The 22580-nt window shown below is 48.6% G+C and overlaps 8 protein-coding genes across 8 annotated transcripts; 4 read left to right on the top strand and 4 right to left on the bottom strand.

The window, feature by feature from the left end:
* Window positions 1–208: 208 nt before the first annotated feature.
* On the bottom strand, window positions 209–913 carry AKAW2_11496S (EKC/KEOPS complex subunit CGI121/TPRKB; the record flags this gene model as incomplete). Its single annotated transcript, XM_041683986.1, has 3 exons — window positions 209–523; window positions 579–701; window positions 752–913. The coding sequence occupies 3 exons, from the start codon at window positions 911–913 to the stop codon at window positions 209–211; spliced, it is 600 nt and encodes a 199-aa protein (XP_041538216.1).
* A 348-nt stretch (window positions 914–1261) lies between these two features.
* Window positions 1262–2325, top strand: AKAW2_11495A (Bax Inhibitor family protein; the record flags this gene model as incomplete). The annotated part of the gene is made up of 2 exons (XM_041683985.1): window positions 1262–1779; window positions 1842–2325. The coding sequence occupies 2 exons, from the start codon at window positions 1262–1264 to the stop codon at window positions 2323–2325; spliced, it is 1002 nt and encodes a 333-aa protein (XP_041538215.1).
* A 983-nt stretch (window positions 2326–3308) lies between these two features.
* AKAW2_11494S (uncharacterized protein) lies at window positions 3309–4176 on the bottom strand (the record flags this gene model as incomplete). The annotated part of the gene is made up of 2 exons (XM_041683984.1): window positions 3309–4068; window positions 4145–4176. The coding sequence occupies 2 exons, from the start codon at window positions 4174–4176 to the stop codon at window positions 3309–3311; spliced, it is 792 nt and encodes a 263-aa protein (XP_041538214.1).
* Window positions 4177–5496: 1320 nt separating this feature from the next.
* AKAW2_11493A (RBM8 family RNA-binding protein) lies at window positions 5497–6120 on the top strand (the record flags this gene model as incomplete). Its single annotated transcript, XM_041683983.1, has 2 exons — window positions 5497–5757; window positions 5887–6120. 2 exons carry the CDS (start codon window positions 5497–5499, stop codon window positions 6118–6120), a joined length of 495 nt encoding a protein of 164 aa, XP_041538213.1.
* Window positions 6121–7457: 1337 nt separating this feature from the next.
* Window positions 7458–9317, top strand: AKAW2_11492A (putative glycosyl hydrolase; the record flags this gene model as incomplete). The annotated part of the gene is made up of 1 exon (XM_041683982.1): window positions 7458–9317. The coding sequence occupies one exon, from the start codon at window positions 7458–7460 to the stop codon at window positions 9315–9317; it is 1860 nt and encodes a 619-aa protein (XP_041538212.1).
* A 5582-nt stretch (window positions 9318–14899) lies between these two features.
* On the bottom strand, window positions 14900–15478 carry AKAW2_11491S (uncharacterized protein; the record flags this gene model as incomplete). Its single annotated transcript, XM_041683981.1, has 1 exon — window positions 14900–15478. The coding sequence occupies one exon, from the start codon at window positions 15476–15478 to the stop codon at window positions 14900–14902; it is 579 nt and encodes a 192-aa protein (XP_041538211.1).
* Window positions 15479–18272: 2794 nt separating this feature from the next.
* On the top strand, window positions 18273–18881 carry AKAW2_11490A (short coiled-coil protein; the record flags this gene model as incomplete). Its single annotated transcript, XM_041683980.1, has 2 exons — window positions 18273–18592; window positions 18695–18881. 2 exons carry the CDS (start codon window positions 18273–18275, stop codon window positions 18879–18881), a joined length of 507 nt encoding a protein of 168 aa, XP_041538210.1.
* Window positions 18882–22176: 3295 nt separating this feature from the next.
* AKAW2_11489S (uncharacterized protein) lies at window positions 22177–22515 on the bottom strand (the record flags this gene model as incomplete). Its single annotated transcript, XM_041683978.1, has 1 exon — window positions 22177–22515. One exon carries the CDS (start codon window positions 22513–22515, stop codon window positions 22177–22179), a length of 339 nt encoding a protein of 112 aa, XP_041538209.1.
* Window positions 22516–22580: the final 65 nt, after the last annotated feature.

The following is a 22580-nucleotide window of genomic DNA, read 5'->3' as shown; positions in this document are numbered from 1 at the left end:
ACATATCTTGCATGGGTATTTCTTGCCAGACAACTATCTGCACAGAGGTAGCTCCTGGGCTCAAATGCTTCGAAACGGCATCAGCCAGGAGTTCTGACTGTCGGATGGTGCAGACATCCTGCATATGGCTGGCCCGATTTACAGGGCTCTGGTTACCCAAACGAGCGAGATCTGGTATGATATAAACTTCTTATACCCGAGATCATGTTCAAGTCGCTCCCCGCAGAGCGATCGCTCCCAGAACGGACAGTTCGAGCCGGCGCATGCCATTATCCTGGGTGCCGTTTGCTTGATTTGGCGGCGCAGTGTTCAACGCCCCCAACTTGTAAGCCTTCTTGATCTTTGCAATGTCGGAGATCTTCGATAGAGTTTCGTCGTCGAATGGTACAGGCGTTCCCTCAACACTTTGTCCGAGATGGGCTGCGACCGAGTCGTGGGTAATCTCCGGAGTCACGGAAAGCTTGACTACTAGCAAGTCTTTTGTGGAATCGGTAATGCCGAACTTGCGGAAAGATTCAGCAATCTAGATGTGGTCAGCATTGCCCATGAGGTCGGTTAATAGCTAATTGTAGACGTACATTTGTCGCAGGGCTTAGCGAAAAGACCATCTCAGAGTGTACGTTCCGGGACTTGAGACGGCCGTTCATATAATCATTGACTGCTCTGAAAACCGCGGAGAGTAGGTGTGTTCTTGAGAGGACCTGCAGTATGTTTAGCTGTCGCGCCGCCGAGATACATACTGACTTCGTACCGTGCTTGCATCAATGAAAGCGTACTCAAATTCCGCATTGGCGGACATGAGCTGCTGGCGAAGGTACGGAGCATTCTGCACATCCCGATATAGAGCGACATGCACGGGCATCGACGGAGGCAGATGCGAAAGGTGGATGGTTTCTAATAATGGCGCAGACATGATGGGAATAGTGACGCAGAGGTGAAGTCCAAAAGGGAATTATCGAGAACGAAGTCGAAGAGAGTACGCAGTTGTAGAATTCCGGGCCGAGATGATGACAATAGCAGTGTGGCCGTGCAAGTCCGTTAAGTCCTAAATCCTGATAATTCCCCTCCCCCGCCAACTTATCGCCGAGGCGGTGATGCTGACTCACGGCGGGCTCATCACCCACGTGACTTCACTTCTCGAACGTTCGGGCGACCGTAGCGGCTGGCCGACGGATGACTGATATCATTCTTATAGCCGGCCATCCGCCGCTCTCCATCGCTTCTCCTCATCTCCAACAACCTCGACATCATCGTCACAATCATGGCGTTCTTTTTGCGACGCCCGTTCGCCGTTCCTACGGCGCTTCGGCAAATCTCCAAACCTGCGAATAGCGCCCGTTTCATCCACAACACGCCCTTCAAGCCCCAGTCTAAGCCTACCGGTCCCATCTCCATCTTCGCAAAGTCCCGTCAGACCTTCCAAAATGCTTTCCGTCGCACCTACATGCAGCCTTCCTACAATGTTCAGGGTGGCAACATCACCCAGAAGCTGATCTACGGCGCCACCATCATTGGTGGTACTATCCTGGCTACGAACTTCATCTTCAACCGCGAAACCAGAGAGGATGGTGGCATGCCTCCGTTTGAGCGCAGCTACCTGAACGAGACGTTTATGCACACTGGACTTGGTATTGGTATCATTGGTATTGCTGCTCGCGCTCTGCACACCAACGGATGGTCTTACCGTTTGATGGCTGCTAGCCCCTGGGCTGTCATCGGTCTTGGTCTGGTTGCCAGCGTCGGAACTATGTATGGTACTCTGTACACGAACCCTGACAAGTAAGTACTTGCACCAACGCATTCGTTTTCCTCTATTTGACAGTTTACTGACAAATCACTAGCTACGTCATGAAGTATGGTCTCTGGGCCGCTTTCAACGTCACTCAGGCCGCGCTCCTGTCTCCCCTGATGTTCATGCACCCGGCTATTCTTGCTCGCGCTGGTCTTTACACCGCTGGAATGATGGGTGCCATCGCTTTCGTCGGTGCCACTGCTAAGCAGGAGAAGTACATGTACCTTGGTGCTCCTCTGCTCGCTGGTGTGACCATTGTCGCTCTCTCCGGTTTCGCTCCTCTTGTTCTCCCCGCTACTGCCACCCGCGCTCTGATGTGGTCTGAGAAGATCTGGCTGTACGGTGGTCTCGCTGTCTTCGGTGGTTTCACCCTCTATGATGTCCAGAAGATCCTCCACCACGCTCGCATGGCTCAGAGAGGCTTGGTCCGCAAGGATGTCGTCAACGAGAGTATCAGCCTTGAGTTGGACTTCATCAACATCTTCGTCCGTATGGTCCAGATCCTGGGCATGCGCCAGAACAACCGGAGGTAAACGCATTTCGCATTTGCAACTCTATGATCGCCCTGGTGTAACGCCAGGGTGTCCGAATGCATGAGCATCTCATTGCACTCCGCACCCTAATATACACGGTCTCGGACACTACGATGATTCGGAACTAAGTGGCATTTGTCTTTCTGAAAATTCGATTGTATTAGTATTTGCTGCATGGTTTCCACCAAATAATTCAGCCTGTATATGGAAGGGCAACAACTATCTGTCTGCACCTTTGGCCAACGAGGCCATGGGTCAGCCACGCCGTTCCCGGTGACATGGGACCGTGGCGACAGAGAAATCCGATGGAACTTACTTTTGTCGATACCTAGAGGTGGAAACCACTTAATCTCCACTCTTAATCCATCACCATGAATACATTCAAAGCTATCCGTAGGAAGAATATACTGCCATCGTAAAGCCAGACTGTAGTCCTCCAGCGTCTCCCTACATCTTCATACCCTCGCAGCTATTAATAGAAATATACAAATGACATCATATCATCCCCCAGCATGAATTAGGCATTGTTGGCTCCAATCATGGATATATCCAATCATTCTATGAACTTTAATTGATACTTCCCTTATCAAGTCAATTGGCTAGACGTACTTCCTTTCTTCTTCAGTCTACTCTAACATATCATTAAGAAAGGCTCACTGCCAAACTTGTGGAGATTTGGGCTATTGAAACATATCATCCAACATAAAGTCACATAGCTTCCTTTTTCATGACATCGGACCTCTTGTAAAAGTAAAAATCACTGGCAAAACTTCAACAGCTTGCGCAAACCCCGATACATTTCATCATTGCAAATCTCCAATCATCCTCTCTCTAGGAAATAGAAGCAACACTGGACGCCAGACGCCTGAACTATGTACGCTGAATCCCATCAACGAGCTTCATCGCGATATCATGAGAAACACAAGCTGTATTCTGCCATAACGAATTCTCCGCACAAGCTCTCTCCGTACTCGGTAGACAGCCTACAGGTACTGTGGCCGAAGAAATCGAGATGAGCTGTGAATAAACGCAAGAAGATGAACCTCATAAGCATGATTAAGCCTCTCAATCTTCTCCGGTTCGTTAACCGTAACCATGTACTCAGGAGACACAGGATTCTCCCTTCGCTTATGATCACTCTTCGCTAGCTCCATCTTGATATCCTTCTTGATCTGGCGCACATTAAGCCCACCCACACGAGGAGTAAACATCATATTCGCCATATGACAATAGCTATCTCCATTGATCTGCCCAAAAGTCCTCAATATCAAAGCGACTGTCTTCCAGCGGCGACATCTCTCCTCAGGCAGACGAACCTGGAGCGTCTTTTCAGGCCAACGGCACTCGAACAGATCATTGTAGAGTCGACTATATGGAGGGTCGGGGTAGTAGCCGTTGAACTTTTCCTTCAGTATAATCTTGTTGCCTCTCACGGCGCATGCTGAATGGCGGATTCGAACGGTTAGAAGGAGGGAGTGGTCTTCAAGGCCTTCGAGATTCACGAAGTGGGTGTTTGCCGCCTTAATCATCAGACTGACTGAGTAGCCGATCTTTGGTCGAGAAGGATCGTGGATGCATTCGTTCAATGTCATGACACAGCCTACCACGTCGAATGCTATATCGAGCTTGGCGTTTGGATGGTGCAGCTCGCGGACTTGGTCGGGTGCAGAGCCTGTCAGAACTGCTTCGATTCTGGGATATGGCTTTGGCGAGCGGAAATGGCAGAAGCATTGAGGGTCGTCGCTATTTAGAATAGTTCATTCGTTAGAGGACTTATTGTTGTTTATATGGAGAGGAAATTGCCGAGAATCGAGCTCACCAGGGTAGATTCGAGACTGACTTGCCGCTCATCGCGGCGTCGTCTCTCTTGATCACTCAATGAATGAGAGTTTTGCCTGAGATTGAGAGGAGAAGGGTGGTGTCTTTCGATATCTGGGTAACAGCTTGTCTATATCGATGATAATGAGCAAGTACAAAGGAGAAGAAGGCCACGGGGGCAGCAAAACTGAGGATGGGTCTCATGTTGTCACTGTGTTTATCACATTCACGTCGAGGAGCTGGCATCAATTCACTCATATCCAGCCAAAGTTCTGTTTCTACAGTAGCAAAAAGTACGCAGGGAAAGCTCTATTATCGGCTCTCAGCTACTCAGACTAGATCCAGAACACCATCCTCAGCAGGAACACGGGATTTCACGACATGTTTACAAAGTACTACTGGTGTCAGTATCTTAATTGATGGCAGTGGATGTCTTACGGCTTAGATTTCTCTGTGTCTTCAACAGAGAGTCCCATAAATCCCTCATATCTGCCCCATTCATCGACATCATGTTATCAGTCTCTGCGAAAGGATGAGTGTGGTCATAGAGAATGAATCCAAGCACTATACTATGCCGCTAGCAAAGTATGATGAGATGCTGATTCACTTAGTGAAGAGGCAACGGAAAGTTGTAAAAAGGAGAAACTTCTGTGTGGACAACATGATTTGCAGGCGCAACTTGATTTTTGAAAGGTGAACAGTAACATGGAAATACAGCCGAGCTAGCTAGTAGTAGTTTTTAGCCTGTTGTATCTCCCGAGCTCTTGATCCATTTTCATGAGCATTTTGTTGGAAATTGTTGCATCTTTCACTAATTGAGCATCTAGATACTAGTATAAACCCTATCTGCTTGCATTTAGTATACATATATCTTCACTGCGATACACCCAACTGATTCAGTCGCTAGAGCTGTAACTAAACTTCCAAAACTAAAAATTCTTCAGTGTTGCAATTCCCATGTTTCGTGAATCGCTAATCTGCTCTTATGTCTTAGTAGTTCATTGGTGCAATATATTATACTGCGTATATGAAACTGCTATGAAGGGCTTTCGGGAGAAGCCTCTACATATTAATCAAACATAAGACCTCCACTCACAAGTCCTATTTCATACTTCTGTCGATCATTAATCTCGACTAATATTCGTGGCATTGGACTTAGTATAATATGGCCATCAACATTGACCGTCGTTGGATATCATTCGATTACATAAGCACACCGCAAGCTTCGCGAAGATCCATCGCATTGCAACAGTTTGGTCATTGAACAGCCCACCTTGGACCAAAATCCCCTCCCTTTATCCACCCTTCTCGAGCCTTTAATTTCGGTCAATCCAGTCTCATCTCCCTCCCATCATGTCTACAGAAATGGAAGTCGACCCTCCCGTGGCGCAGGAGGAGGTGGAGGAAGAGGTCCCCGCGCAGTCGGGCAACAATACCTCTGATCCGAGAACGCAAGCGTCAGCTGTTGCAGTGCGCAGTATCGAAGGATGGATTATCATCGCGACCAACATTCATGAAGAGGCCTCTGAGGAGGACGTGACGGATCTGTTTGCTGAATATGGAGAGATCAAGAACTTCAATCTGAACCTCGATCGCCGGACGGGTTATGTGAAGGTGGGTATCTTTGGTTCTTCGTCTGCCTAGGCTTCATTCTTCGGACGTTGCTGGATAAATCCCAGGTTCACTTGGATTAGATTGCACTGTTATCGCACATGAGATGAAATACTAATCGGCTTCTTTCAGGGTTACGCGTTGATTGAATACTCCACCCTCCCCGAAGCCTCAGAAGCCATCAAGGCTTTGAACGGATCCAAATTGCTGGACCAGACAATCCAGGTCGACTTCGCCTTTGTGCGGCCACCCCCATCGAACAACAAAGGAAAGAATGCTGGACAAAGAGGTGGTCGTGGTGGACGGGGACGCAGCAGGAGCCGCGATAGGAGTCGCAGCCCTGGAGCGGAGGAGGCTAGAGACTAAGCGTATTGTTGTGGCAGCATTGAGGAGTTGACTTTTGTTTGCTCTACTTTATGACCTTGGCAGGCACCTTATATCTTGCCTTCTCTTGCCTCGTCGCGTCTAGCGTTTTGATTTTGCCTTTGTTTTCGCCCTCAAGGACTACACGGCTGTTGAACCATTCAGACGACACTCTGTCGGTTTGATGCGCGCATGTTGGTCACGGTTGGATGGGCGCCGTGAGCAGCAGTGGTTACAGCCGGCAATATCTCTTACAACAGTTTTATGCTCCTCTAAAGAGGGTACTCATAGGCTTGCAGCCAGAGGAGATATTTGCCGGCGTCGTAAATACTCAGCGATATGGTATGTGCAGTTTATTTCTTCCGGCATCCCGGCCCGGTTTTCCCTTTCATTTCCCCGTTGCCATCCCTCTTTTCAATACTGTCTCTTGACCTCTGTCATCTCTCCCATCTGCTGTTTTGTCTCGTGGCTTGCTCGAATGCTCATCGCTGACCTAGCTGAAGCAGAACCTCGCTCGCATGATATATCAAGCCAGGATATCCCAAAACTTCTACTAGTTCCAAGATTAATTCAGATGAAACCCACTGCCCATGATGCTCATGTGGATGGGGCTATACTTGTAGCATTCCTGCTCTATTGATCTCTCCTTCCGTCCAGCACATGGGCAAGTCTTTCGACCTCACATCAATCATCCCAAGACCCTTAGTCCAGATAGAGTTCTGTAGATCCGAATGACTGCTATTGGTCATCAGAGAGGTGCGTGAGATGCACACTATATAAGACTCTGCGAGGGATCGATCAGAAGGTCGATGGGGGGCGGGCAGGAATCGGGCATGAGATCCCCGCAGCCCAGGCGCGTGATGGAATACCAAGAACGAGGCCCCGATGATCAAGCGTGGAGAGGACGAGGCTGGAAGGGATGAGGGCAGCAGCTGAGCTGCGGAGAGTCAGCCGGAGGGCTGAAAAGCACGGCGAATGGCTGGCTTAGTTAAGCCCGGGGGTCTTTCCTTCCCCGCAACGGCCGAACGTCAAACTTATCGCTCAACGCCACTTCCTTCCCTCGTTCATGGCCCGCCCTGGGGACCATTGACTGTTGAAATATGCCTCATGAGATTCTCGCTGCTCGTTGGATGCTGGCGGTTTTCTGAGCTCTCTTTCTCCCCGCGTCTGTCTCGAGTTCTGCGTGCTTAAAGTCAATCCTCACGTATTGTTACCTCGAATCATTACTCGAACACTTGCTTATCGGTACCTCCGCCCTGGATTACCAGGAACCAGGTCCAGGCCACGAGACCAGTCGTTCACTGCGGGCTTGAAGGACTTACAACTAGAAAGTCTTCAATATGCGTGCGTTACTTGCTATTCATAGGTTGCTCTGCTTGCTTGCAGTCTTCTCTGAGACCAATGCGCTGGCGTTGCGGTCGCAGGACGTCCTTGCGCCATTGTCTCCAAATGCGCAAATTCCGCTGGAGGATTCAACCGATCTCCCGTCAAAGCAACTTCCCCTTCCTGCTCCAGAGAAGCCCAGTGAACCGATCGGCTCGATAAGCCGCACTTACAACGATTTGCTGGATGCTCTCAATGTGATGCAGGATGACTACTTCCAGCTTTGGCAAGGCACTTGGCCTACTAGTATCGATTGGACTGCTGCCGTGCTTGGGACTCATGTCTCCGCCACCCTCTCCTCACTGACTTCTACGGCGGGGGATGTACTGTCGGACCTCCTTTCAGAGAGAGCCAGTGGGAATCACAAACAGCTGGAAGATATAACTGAACAGTATTCGTTGGGATTCGAGAATCTCATTAATCATTATTTTGACCAAACCTCAGCATTCTACTTCGGTGAGGATGCCTTTGCTGTAAGAAACCAGGCCTTCGATGACATGCTATGGGTTGTTTTGGGCTGGCTGGAGAACATAAAGTTCCAAGTGTTGCACAGCGACCTGCATTACGATGACCCCTTCTCACCCAACGAGACAACAAAACGCCTCTGGCATGGAACCCAGTTTCAGTCTCCGGCGGCTCATCGGGCACGTGTGTTCTATGGTCTTGCGTCCGGGGGTTGGGACGTTTCCTTGTGTAATGGCGGGATGATCTGGAGCCCTTACCTGACGCCCTACAAGAATGCCATCACCAATGAGCTGTACATAGCCGCTAGCATCGGGATGTATCTCTACTTCCCCGGAGACTTTATTGATTCACCCTTTATGGGGACCACATTGGACGATGAGAACTGGTCAGACGGTTACCCTCACGACCCAACTCATCTGCAGGCGGCCATCGAGGGATATTCGTGGCTAAATGCCTCAAATATGACGGGTGCCAATGGCCTCTATGGCGATGGCTTCCATATCAGTGGTTGGAAGAGTGCCGATGATCCTGGCACGCGCAAATGTGATGTTCTCAACACCATGGTATATACATACAACCAGGGAGTGATCCTTAGCGGGCTAAGGGGACTTTGGTTAGCTACCGGTTTGCAGCAGTATCTATCTGACGGGCACCGATTGGTCAATGATGTGCTCTTGGCTACCGGATGGCCTGACAAAGGCAGTCAGCAGTGGGAAGGGCTTGGCCGCGGAGGTGTGTTGGAAGATGCGTGCGACTCTTCCGGGAGCTGCTCCCAAAATGGACAAACCTTCAAAGGTATCTTCTTTCATCATTTGGCCGAGTTCTGCCGAGACATCCGGCCGCAGGAATTGCGTTTTCTGGCCAGTGCCAACCGCACAGGGGACGGGGAAGACGGCTGGCAGTACGTATACGAGTGGCACCAAGCACGATGCCGAACATACCGCCCCTGGATCGAGCACAACGCCAACGCCGCTCTGTTGACCAAGAATGGCGACGGCAAGATCGGGGAGTGGTGGGGAAACACCACCGCCACCGACGTGAGTCCTCTGCCGCAGGGGGCGATCGACTATCAAAACTATGGGGCGCAGGGTGAGGACTCGGAGGCACTGACGGGACTTCTCCGCAGCCGTGGCTCTAAGGGCCCCAGCGAGGACGAGACGCTGGGACTCGATTCCACACGACAGCTGCAGGGCTGGGGAACTGCACCCGAGCGGTCGGGTTTCACAGAGCGCGATTATGCGCCGAACGACTACAACGATCGTGGCCGCGGACGCACTGTTGAGACACAGTCAGGAGGTGTCGCGGTGCTGCGGGCATTGTACCAGTGGAAGACGACCTCGTCTCTTGCATGATCCGGGTCATTCGGCCGACGGCCTAGCACTTGCTGTACAAATGGGTTGGTTGGTTTGATTGTATGTTAGGAGTTTCAGGAATACCTACACTAGGACCGGAACAGGCGTTTGGAAGCACGATTACCTTCGTCATCTGTAGGGCGCGGCAGCCATACTCACCTACATACATAACACAGAACATGCATGATGTCTTGATCAGCAGAACAAATTTGCCACATAAGCCGATGCCAGCAGTATGGCCGTGGAAGAAACCTCCGTAGCCTGCGTTAGTTGGACCCGGGGAAATGAAAAACCGGGGAAAAGCCACGACATCGACATCATCAACAACATCATCGCACATGGCAGGATCACCAGATTGACCCCATCCATCCATCCGCCAGCTCGGCTAGACAGGCGCGCCCAGCCAGCATTCACTTAAAAAGTAAAAGTGACCAAAAAGGCAGAATCTACCCTACAACCCAACCCAACGGATGATGGGATGGATGATGTCTTAGTACCTGCCGATTAGAGTAAACCCTCCGGATGATACTTTTCCTTGACAGTTAGTACTTAGTACTTAGTACTTAGAGACAGGTATGACTCTACAAAGTACAGTAAGTAGTTAGTTAGTTATTACGTTGGTTGGTAGTTAGTATTCAATCAATCCCTCCGTGCCGTCCCGCGTGCTGCTGCTGCTTTTTCGGCCCCCCGATCCGATCTTCCCCGGGGGAAGGGCCGGCCATGTCATTCATTGAATTGGTTTTTTTTTTATTGCCATCTTGGATTAACAATACTAACTTACATAGTAAGCAAGCGGAGCGGAGGGAAATGGGAATGTGTTGTGCCGTCCTGTGCCGTGCCGTGTTGTTGTGTTGTTGTCGTTGTCGTTGTTGTTATGTGTTGTCTTGTTTAGTTGGTGAGTGGGTGTGAGATTTGGGGGTTGTTTTTTTTTTTTTTTTTTTTTTTTGGCTTGACCGACTATATGATATAATGGCTTGCGGGCCGTGGTTTACTTTACTGCTTACTTCATAGGTAATTAGTTAATTGATTAATTGTTTCTTTTCTGTTCTTTTCTCTTTTGGGAGAGGTTTGGTCAGAAAGGTGTACGGAGTACTCCGTAAGTAGATGGGGGGCGTATAATTGATTTTATTCTTATTTTTTTTTTTGTTTTGAGGTTTCTTTTTATTTATTTATTTAGTATTCGTTGGGAATGTGATCTTGCCATTTACGAAGTAAGTAAGTTAGTTAGTTATTGATTTATTTAGATTTGACTAAAATGTGTATACTAGCCAGTAGTTGCTGCGTTGCAGTGTATACTGACTGGATGAAACTTGTTGAACTTGTAAGGTGATTAGTTAGTTGGGTAAGTAACTAACTAGTGAGGAGGGATGATGATGATGATGATGATGATGATGATGATGATGATGATGATGATGATGATGATGATGATGATGATGATATCACCGGACAGGGTTAATCAATAATTGTTTCTTCTTGTTTTCTTTTACTTTGTAGGTAAGTAGTTATTGTGACTATTGACGGAGTATCTTGAGTTTGCAGCAAGTAACGTGATATGATGAAATGAGCTGGGTCATGTGTCTCTCATCCAGACTCAACTATTCTACTTGAGTTAGTTGGTTGCCGTGTAACTGGTTAAAATGATGTAAGCTGGAACGAAGTTCCTACATAGTGTAACTAACTAACTAGCAGTTAGTTTCCTACGTGACTACTCAAAGTAATAGGTCAGGTGCTAACAATATCAGATGTTGTTGCTTGAAACCATAGCAGGCTAATTACTTAGCCCTCTCCGTTCATCAACATATGATAACTACTAGTAGGGGAAAGTATTTTCGATGTACTCAGCTGTAGTCAGTAGGTAAGTTCTACTCTCCACGCACTTGATCTAAATGCCCTGCAAAGTCTAAGGAAACTGTATAGATGCCTGTCTGGTTTTTCCAATGGGTAGAAGAAACCACGCACTGCAGCTCCCAATACTATCAAACAAATAGATCATCAGCCCTTCAACATATTAGTAATCTATATCTATATAATAGTTGGATGGTTATTAGTGATGGTTATTTAAACTCATAAGCGAAGTATGCGAACCCATACTATAGTGAGCTGTATTAAAGGGCCCGTGGATACTTAGGCCCCATAATAGGTTTTGGAATGAAATGGGCATCTACTCTCGAGAGATGAAGGAGGAGGGGGGCCCATGGGTGGAAGGGAAAAAGAAAATGGGAAAGCCACTACGCAGACGCATTGACCTTGTGCCCCCCTTTATCCCTCCCCTGGTCGATGATGGTGGACACCTAAGGTTCTAGGAGGAATCATTTAATTTATTCTGGAAGCACTAGGTGGAACTACATATAACAGTACATTAAGTCTCTAACCACGGGGGTAGGGTGCCTGTGCCTTGCCGACCATACGATAAGGAGGGGAAGAATATTCCATGGGAGAATGACCCTGGTCAGTAGTAGGAGGATGTTATGGACCTGCCGGATGGGTTTAAGGGGGCGTTTCCTGGCTGACCGTTTCTGCACTGATGGCTGCGTTGACTATTGATTGGGTTGGGAGGAGGGTAGGCGGCAGCAACTCAAGTCTATGTTATCAGGTCTCTCTCTCTCGCGACACACACACACACCACACAGACATTTTTCTCTTTGTGCAAGACGATCGGTGGCTTGAACGAGGTGTACTGTGTATGATGGTGGATGGACGGAATGTGGTAGACTAGAGTAATTTTGCTGGACAGGTCGTCCTCCGTGCTCTGTCTGTGGAGAGTGGATACTCGAGGGATAATCAGACAGGTCTCCTAGTGTTAATTTCGTGTGAGAGCATTGAACAACATCTGAGCAGGTATGGAGACGGAGGGTTAAGTGTCAGGGTCGCGATGATCCTTCATCATCGTGCCTCGACATCAAATGATCGGGTAAAGGCATCAAGCCAGGTAGAACCGAATTCGGGTTGGCATCATGACTGTTGGTGCTTGCTGGGAGTCTTAGCACTCAGCAGTGTCCTTATTAGCGGAGAATCCCCTCAGCCACTAGCCGATCCCAGATCGGCAGTTCTTTATCGTCACTCGCCAGGGTGGCATTGACCTTCACTGGGCTCATTGGAGCTCGTCCGGAAAGTGGACACTGGACGGAAGAGAGAGGGGGGGTAAGAGCCAAGTGTCTGACTTGCGAGGACAGCTCGGACAAGGTGATTCCCGTTGGGATGCCGTGGGGTTGCAGTATGTGGTATTTACATAGTCATGAATGAGAGAGAGAAGGGAACAAATGGATAGACAGGTAGGGTAGATAGACGATAGTAAGCGGGTAGTAGGCAGGAACTAAGAATAATAATGCTGGCCGTCAACCATGGAATGGGCGAGTGGAGCAAGAAGGCAGTCACGCGGCCGCCCAGTCGTGGTACCCTTACGTCCTCGTAATCATTGGTATTCTCCTTCTGTATGTATGGTAATATTTCGGGGAATCCTCGCTTCTCTCGGTTTCACCCGTCGCTTCGAAGAGCTGCCAGAGAGGATGCTTCATTGCAAGTTGGGTGCCTGCTTGTCCACTATGAGGTCACGGGCTTCTCCCCCCTCCCTAGGCTACTACACTACTGAATTCACAGTAACTAACTCTGACTGACTGAGACTTAGCCTTAACTTGCTTAGGTGGCCCCCCTCTACTACCACTGTCGGACTGACGTGCCTACCTACCTGAATCGGCTGCCGATTCCATGTTAAGCCTCCTCATCTGCCTCCATCTTCATACGGCGGAAGTCTACTCCCAATCCTCATCGGGCAGTGGACAACTGTCATAAGTCAGGACCCAAAGGGAGAAAAAGGAAAGGAAAGGGTTCGGCCGTGGTCCCATCCGGTCACAAGCTCTTTCGCGCGCGCTCTCTTTGCTGAGTGGGGAGCGCGACTGCATGCACCAATGCGGGGGTCAAGGAACGCTTTCCACTGGCTAGTTTGCACTCTGTTGTTCAACGCTCCCCGGTGAATGCATCCCCTCCATCGAAAACGGAGCTCGCTCACTTGCTGCTCAATTGCAGTTGGGGGCTCATCCTGCAGGTCTGCTCGACCTCGTGTTGATAACCGGATTCACAGGGAAAAAAACGCGTCTAGCGAGGAGTGAGGAATAGCTCCGTGGTATAGCGTACCAAGCTACCAATGTTCGCGATGAGCTTCTCATCCAGTAGGACGCGGAACATCGCCTTTGCAATGTTTTCGCCGACCCAGCGCAACTAATGTAGCCGCCGGGGAACGTTCCGGACATCGTCCGTTGGGGCTCATGTATGCAACTGCAGCGCCTTGCTGCAAATTCGCCACGATTGTACTAGCGGTCGAGCTGAGATGCGATCTGTCCGGTGCTGGTGGTTCTTTGATAGAACCTACGAGATAACTAGTCGCTCCGCCTGTGACGTTGACTTGTTTCAGTTGCATCCATCAGATCGATGGGACCTGTGTCTCTTGGTGCTGATAGCGCCCGACTTCTCCGTACTTTGTCAGAGCTTCCGGGGCTGAGCCTTGCATTCAGCCAGTCAGGTACATTGCAGCACGGGGAAGTGAAAGTACCATCCGCCAAAGGGGGTAGACAAGAAGAGACATGCTCCAAAATTTCAATCAAAGTATCAAACAAGACGAGCAATGGCAACAGACAGGTCCAATGAGAGGAACTTTCATGACGTTCTCACCCGTCATAGTTGAAGTTGCCCCGAGGATGAACCACGGTGAGCGGCGACGGTCAGCGCGCGCAAAGACCTTTAAGCTGCGAAAGAAAATTTTGCGCGCGTCTTCCCCGAAGCCTCACCCATGGTCGGGCAATTTCTTCTATTGAGGTTTAATTCCCACCATCTCGGGTCCCGTATCTGTGTGTTATTTTATTACCATTATCATTATTATTCTTAGTTTCATCGCACGACCGTCGGAAAGCTTCCTTCGTCCATTCCTAGCCGGGCTGGAGAATTTTAACTCACACTTGCCCACCAATTCTCAAAGCACTGACGAATGGCAATGCGCGGAAGCCATCCTATCCCTGTCGCGCGGTAGGTGAATGAATGCATACATGGCTCCAGCCATTTAGTAGTGTTATGTTAAGAAGGCGCCATACGGGGTACCCCATACAGCCCAGGGGCAAAAAAAGGAAAAGGGAAAATCTGAATCAACTTTCGTCACATTATCAACCCTGTGATTCGATGTTCCGATGGACACATGTTCCCGAAGCGCGATGGATGGGGAGAGATGGATCGGCAGCCTGCACATCCTTTCCTGGTTCTGCTTTGGCTGCTCACTTCCACTCGCTCCCACTCGCTCCCAGCCATGATCCGTCAGAAGGTGTGTCGAACCCGCGGGAATGGATCGTCCTGCCCCAAGCCGTTGACTTTCTTTGTGGTGGAGCTTAAAATCCGACCAGAGAAGGAAAAGTACGCAAGCCCACTTCCACTACCAGATTGGGGGGGTTGGGACTAAAAGGACGATACATGATCATCCAGCACAAAGTACAACTCCTCCATATACAGATGCATCGTTTTTCCTATTGCTGCAGGCAGACGATAGATGTGCTTTTTTTGGGATCTCGTCTACGGCAGGCAAAAAACACTAGTGGTGGCAATTACAAGACTTTTGGTTGTAACTGAGGGGGGAGATACCTCCGGTTGTAGTACCGTCTAGGTGCATTATCAGTGGCACTAGTCAGGGTAGCGGGAGGCACGATGAAAGAAAGGTCGAGCGAAGCATTCCGATATTGATCCTGACCCCGTCTTGCGGCGATGGAGGCAAAGCCACGAATCCGATGGCTCGATCGACGTTGCATGACCTCCCCTGAAGACTTGATGAGAACGTTTTGACTAGGTCCGACTGACTGACTATTATCGCCCCATTTGACGTACTGATACACTCTTATGCCCTTTTTGTGGCTTAATGATCCGCCGCCGCCTCGGCAATTGCTAGGAGGAGCTAAGGAGGAATGGAGAAAATGAAAGGTTCGCTTCGCTATGGAGCCATGCAAAATTCGGTGACTTTCGTGCCAGGGGAAGGGGGTGGGAAAGTGGAAAAGACGAGCCGTCCTGTTAATGTTGGCGAGTGTTGATTGATCCGTGGCAACAATAAGAACAACAAGAAGAAGAAGAACCAGAAGAAGGGAAGGGGTAGGAGGGAAGGAAAACCAAAAATCACATTGTAAGAGGGCCATCCAACCTCAGCAGCATCATGCCTCTACATCATCGGCCATGGATCATCGTCATACTACTAGCGGTGGATGATGAGGATCATCGCCATTCCTCCGAGAGCGACACCTCGTTGGCGGTGATGAGTGGCCCCCCCCTTCAGGGGATTTGGGTTCCCGCTAAGGAGGGCAGCGGCGAACCAAGGGGCGTGAAATGCTGGGTCCGACAGTCACTAACCGAACCACTGCTGAGAAAGGAACAAGACGAACCCCTAAAAGGGCAGCGGCGCCCACCAACCACGGGACGCCAGTCCGAACGGAGGCCCTTCACCGAAACAATCATCTGGCGGCTTTGATTTGATGGCCAGAGAGACAAGAAGTAGTAAGAGTGAGAGTCAGAGTGAGAGACAGATATCTGTTTGTTCTTTTTTAGTCGCTTGTTTACGTAGTTGTGAGGTGTTATGATGTAGTATCTGTTTGGTAGATGGGGTTAGTTGTCTCAATGGGATTGGGCTTTTCTGTCACTCTACATGGTTATTCATGTGTCTCATGTCTCTTCTTTTCTTAGCCTACATCTTCATTTTTCCTGCCTGTCGTGTCTCTGGTTTTTTTGCCTCTCTTTTTTTACATTTCTTGCCTCCCCCCGTACCCAGGAATACGGTGATTATCATTCCAGTGGCGGCCACGAGTCTTCCCACTTTTAGTGTGGTGCCGCTAATCCCCAACTGGGTAAGACCGAGCCCACCGAGGTACCACTCTGTACTCTGTTTGTACCTCCCATACCAAATCCGGGTGAATTTCCTGCCCAAAAGTACAGCAGGCATGTACCCTCTGGGTAATTATGGGAATCGGTATGTTACCAGCTTCCCCCTGCTACCCGCCTAATTCACTTCGAGGCAGGGCTGTGATTAGCCCCGCGACCAGCTCTAATTGTCGCATAAATTGTGGTGGATTAGTGTCCATTTCCTAGCATGACAATACTGTGTGTGTTGGTATCTGACTGTTATAGTTACTGCTACTACTACTTACTAACTAACCCATTGGTCTGGCTGGAGGAAGTACTCCGTAGTTAGTATTTACTACTATAGGTACGTGGTCCATCGTCAGTCACGGCACTCTTCAGTAGGTATCTAGTTAGTAGAAGCGGTAAGAATAGAAGCAGCAAAGTCAGTCAGGCAAGTCAGTTATTCGCTATCTACTAGTAGTAAGTGTACAAGTATTAGTAGTGGTGGTATAGAGTATGTAAAAGCGGTACGGATATCAACCGCAGCAGAAGAGTGGTTCCTTTTTGCGACTTTTCGCGATAAATTCTCCCCATTATTACCTACTCGGGAGTATTCCTATTACATACCAGATCTGCTTGCTGTTGCTGCTGCTGCTGCTGCGCTGCTGCGCTGCTGCTTAACTTGCTTTGCTGCTACTTGCTGCTGGTCTTTTTTGCTTGCGAAACTGACCACGATAATTTATTATTTTATTTATTATTATTTCTTTCAAGGATTATTATTGCGACGAACTATTCCTACTTACAGCGACTTCCTCGACGTTCTCAATCTCCCTCTTCGCGTTCATACCTCTCTCTTTTTACTCATCTTGCTGGTTGTTCAATTTTTTTTAAGCTACTGGTTTTGCTCCTCTTTTCTCCTCTCCTCTTCTCTCTTCTCCTGTCTGTCCGTCGGATCTCTCGTTGTCTTCCTCCCTTTCCTCACCAAACCTCTCTCCTCTCCTCTCTCCACTTCCCTCCCTCCCCGACTCTCGCTGGGATTTTCTTAACCCAAAGAATTTAACACCCCCCTTTTTTTCTTTCCTCTTTTAATTTATCTTACGTGACTTGAGAGGAAGTGTGATTGTCACACACACCCACACACACCCCCCCAGACCTTGTCGCTCATCAATCAATCACTCAGCAGCGTTATTATTCCTTTCCCACTCGCAGCAACTACTGCACTAAAACACCACCGAACCCAACCCAAATCAGCACCAAAAACCCACCTCCCTCTTCCCCCCGTGTCCAAGTTTTTAGTCCGCCCGTTTTCGGACTGCCCAACGAACTTTCCTCAAACCCGGGTTCGACACCTTGGATTAATCCCTAATCCTTAATCCCTATAGACTGCCTTGCCCCAAAAAAGGAACAAAGGCGAATATAGCTGGCAATCACTTCAGATACATCCTTGAATTGCTTTGTCCTGAAAGTGGTGGTTGTCTTTTCCCTCCACCTCTCTCTCTCTCTCTCTCTCTCTCTTTCCCCCTCCCTCTCATCTCTCGTCGCCCCCCCAAATTCCAGTTCGCTTAACCCGGACCACGGCTTGTCGCTCTGGTCCCTCCCTCACCCCCTCAAAGTCGCTCTCTCCCCTTTGACCGACTTCATTTCTCCAACTTTGCCTCCCCTCTCGTCTTGAAAATCTGATCTGATCTCTTCCTCGAGATCTCTTCCTCCCTGGCAGCCGGAACCTGTTTGCTTCTTCCCAGCTGTTTTCGTTGTCCCTTTTTTACTTTTTCCGGCCCGAGAATCCTCGACGAAACAGCCGCCCTGGGAAACAACCCACTTCTCGCTCTTACACCAGCTACCTCCAGCGACAACGCAGATCTTCCCATCTGAAGTCATCGCTAGAGGTAGTCACAGCCCAGCTGTGAAGAAGATATTCAATTGCTGTGTCTGAAATCGTTTCTTTGCGGGAGTAGTTCTATTCCGTTACCCCTCGACCGTGGAAAGCCTGCCTCAGCGACCGCCCCGAGACTTTTTCTCATTCGCTTCCAAGCCACCGTCAACCACAGAAACTCTTAAATTCAACCACCGGCGCCACCACCAGAGTCTGAAAAAACCATGGCGTCAACATCAGATGTGCACGGTTCTTCTCCTGTGCCAACCCTGCCCCAGCCCAACGACAACGGTCGTTCGCACATGTCTTCTCTCTCATCCTCATCCTCCATCTCCGACGCCGAAACCGAACGTAGAGGACGCTCAGAGAGACCTCGTATGGCCAGTCGGAAACCGAGTGCCTCGATACTAGTTCCACGGGATCATCCTGAAATCGAAATCGAAGAAGAGGAATTCCCCCCTGACGACGCGCGCGCCATGAGCCCTCGACGCAACTCGGCTGATTTGGAGCGACTGGGCAAGGAAGCCAGGCAGACGCTACAAGAGTGAGTAGTCGAATGACAATTCCCCAAAACCTCCGGCCAAGTGACGCTAGAGACCAGAAAGGGGGGAAGAAGCGATGCTAATGTGTTACGTGTTCTCGGCAGACAAGCCAAGGCCCTCCAGTCCTCCCTTCAGGCGCTCGCCGAACGTATCGAAGCCGTCAAATCCGACCATGATAAGCTCGAAAGCGAGAATCGATTCCTTCAAGACTACATTGGTGGATTAACCCGCAACATGACCAAGAGCGAAATGAACAGGGGTAGCACCAAGGTCAAAAAGTCGCAGAAATAGCTCCGGCGCCGCATCATCATCCCGGCTATTCGATACAGATAAGCGGTCGGGAATTCGCTGCCCTGGAGAAAGCGAACGATAAGATCAAATCTACGAAACCTCAAACCTTCTATGCGATGACCTTCACGTCTCTCATTCACCCACCTCATAAGTCCTCGAACTTGGGTGAATGCCACACTTCTTCGCTACATACTGCAGGTGTCACATATGTCGGAATGGGACGCTCTTGGCTGCCGCGCATACTTGAGCAATACGACACGATACATGCGCGCGAAGATCCGCTTGGACTTACTGCTTCGTGTCTGGGATTCTGAAATGACATCTGCGGCTTCATCAGGTGGAACCTTGTGCAACGCTGAAGCCCCGAGGTGTGAATTTTCGCAAATAGATCCCTTCCTTCGATTCGTTTCTTCACTCTACTGGACGGACCTGATCGTGCAACGGGGACATGGCGGTTGATCACGATGAACAGCCCCATACCTTCACCTCCAACTTGCTACCCGTAATCTGCTGACGACGCTGGATTTGCTTCACCTATGGCCACCCACGTCAATGCGCTCCGCGTGTGGTTGGGGGTTCGCAGAAGCTGCTGCGGTCGTGACATCATCCACACATACCGGGGGTTACCAGGGAATTTGATCGACGCCTACCGTCTTGGCAGCGATCCGGTGCACGACTCAGACATACTCTTTTTGTGCTCTGGTCTTACCTTTCTTCTGTTCATATTCTGTTTTTTACCTTTTTTTTTCTTTTCCTTTTTCTTTTGATCCCTCTATTCTTACTTTCCTATCTGTCATATCATACCGGAGGCTTTGTGTATTGGCATAGCACGCGCGGCGTTGGGACACTTGACTGGGAACCGTTATTTAGACTTGTTGTGTTCATTTCATCACTTTCTGACATTTGGAACCGCACTGGGCGCATTTGTTTGCAAAGGTCTGCAAAAAGGCGGGAAAGCATTTTCACGGAGCAGCCAATCTTCATGTGGTTTACATCATCCTCATCCTCTCCCCATCCTGTTTCATCGCCGCCTCTCCTCCTTATTCCTTTTCCCCCATCCCCCACCGCCTCCTTTGCCCATCGATATGTATATTGAAGGAATCGTCCCGGACTGACGATTCAGATTCGACTTGGTTTGATTTTCGTTTGGCTCTGAAGACATTTGCTTACATACCCAGAAGCGAGCGGTTGATACATTAAATGAGAAACAAATTGACAAAACCGAGTCCTACAGAATAGATCGTAGATGTAAAAGGCAATGAGTACGTATATTGCGACAACCAGTATTCCGTACTTTGTACATGTATGGAAACTGCTAGGCCCCATACCTACGAAGTACGAAGGAAGTTATCACACCGCATTTTCTTAGTCTAGTTGACAGCTCGACACGTCAATGGAGGGAACAACCCACACGGGAGTCCTTTCATCAAACCAGAACCCTCAGAAATTGACCAAGATTATACCCCGTTTCATACCTGTCAACTAGTAGCAATTCTTTCTTCACCCATCACCGCCCATCATCGTCAACATATACCGAATTCGGTCGAAGATCGTACGTTTGTAGCCGCCCCGCCCTGTCTTTAGGATTCTTATTCTGATCCACCCACTTACTTACTTACTTACTTACTTATTTCCTTGGTGGGAATAGTCGGAGAAAGTACGGAGTACGTACTTCGGAGTATATTGGATTAGTAGACTAGAGACTAGATCGGTGGTGGTGGGGGAGTGTGGATGGGATGGATTGTGCACTACTATTATATCGTACTTTGTACTTTTGAGTCCCTGTTGAGATGTCTTGGATGATTTTTTAGGTTGTTAGGATGATATTAAGCTTGGGGGTTGGGAGTATAGCTCTTTTGCTCGTTAGGTGAGATAATTGATCAATGTACACACACATCTTCTACCTTGGAATAACAAGTATTGATTACTAGTAGTAAGATGCTGATCTTTTGATAATTCTATCTACAGCATGAGCTTAAACTTCATAGTATAGTATAGTTCTGGTCACCATTGAAACTGTTGGCTAGTAAGGAAGTAAAATCTCAAATAGAATGTATACCTACAAGTTGAATAGTTAGATATTCTCAAATGCGATTGAGAATAGTATTACTATAATGGAATTACTCTCTGACATTTGTCATCAGGCTATCTAGTCTGTCTGGTAGAGGAAGCAAGTAAGTGAAAAGTCATGGAAGAAATCCATCCATCCATCCATCCTTGCCTTGCGAGTTAATAAAACCGAAGTATGATTGATCATAGTAGATGGATGGATGAATATCGAGCCTTCCAATACCTTTGATGACTACTCTATTCTACTTTAACTTGATAGTTCATATCTTTCTATGTAAAGCAGAAAGGAAAATGCTCTCTCTCTCTCTCTCTCTCTCTCTCTCTCTCTCTTACTGCTATTTGCGAACTGTTACTACTAGCCAAATAATTGTACATGACTGGCTTGATGGGTCAGTCAGTCAGTCACTGACATCTATCACCCATCACTCACTATACTAAGCAGCAGACTCAATTAGTTCATTCATTCATTCTAAGTATCTCACCTACACGTTAATTTCAAATCTAGACATACGATCAAGTGACCTACTTACCTAATAACCCCATACTCAGGCCCCTAAGATGCATACGTAAAAAAAAATTTATACTATTTATAATAAGTAAGCAGTACACTTGAGTTATAAGTAGTAGTCGGTCCTTACATGCATGTACATAGTACTTCCTAGCCCAATAAAAAAAAGAAAAGAAAAGAAGAGGAAATGGGAACATCTGATCTATACATAGCTCCAACCCTACTTACTAAACTACGTACTAGCCTCATTGAAGTCAAGCAAAGGGGGAAAGGGCAAAAAAAACTCTACAATGCTGCGTGCATACTGCATTGTACTTTTGATCGAGGGATAAAAGTTGGTTGGATGGAATGGTATGCATGTATGCATGTGCGTTGTATGCAATACAGAACTATCATACAGACCTCCCGGAAGGGGAGTCCGGAGTATCCGCGAGGGATGGAAGTATGGCTGGATGAATGCATGCATGCATGTCGGTTATTCATAGAATGGATTGGGTCGGGATTTGGTTCGCTTTTTGGTTCGTACTTTCATCCTCTCTTCTCTTTCTCTATCAGGGATTGACATTGCATGGGATTTTACGAAGGTCCATGTTTGATCATAAATTTCAAATTTCTTTAGCCACTGCCGGGCTTTAGATCTAAACTCAGCTAAGGCGACAAACAAACGCCGTACGTGGCACAAGGTGGGTAAAACCAAGAGAGTTCGGGAAGCAAGAGTCAACGTCCTGGTGGGAACTGACTAGGGTGGAAGTGCGGGTGGATGGCAAGGAAAGGTATTCTTTGGGGGGGGGAATTGCGACAATAGGCAAAAATCGAAATCATAAAGATATAAAAGGAAGCCCCGCGAACAATCCGAGGACATAGAGACCAGACCGAGACCACTGACGGCATCAAACGACGCCACCAAAAGGCCAGCAGGGACGAAGAAGGCGACGAGAGATCCAATGCATGACTCCAAAGTTCATGACCTGTCAGCCAGTAAATGGCCAACAAAGCCCCATCCCTTCCGGGCTCGCCGGATAGAACGAACCCCAAAGCGCGCAATGGCTTCATCATCCTCTTCCTAACCCCGGGCCTTCTGAGTCTAAGATCCAGATTGTCGGCCGGCCGACCCTATCCAA

Source organism: Aspergillus luchuensis, chromosome 1 (genome assembly GCF_016861625.1).
Source record: "Aspergillus luchuensis IFO 4308 DNA, chromosome 1, nearly complete sequence".
In the NCBI taxonomy this organism is placed as follows: Eukaryota; Fungi; Ascomycota; class Eurotiomycetes; order Eurotiales; family Aspergillaceae; genus Aspergillus; species Aspergillus luchuensis.
This window is presented reverse-complemented; position numbering and strand designations above follow the sequence as displayed.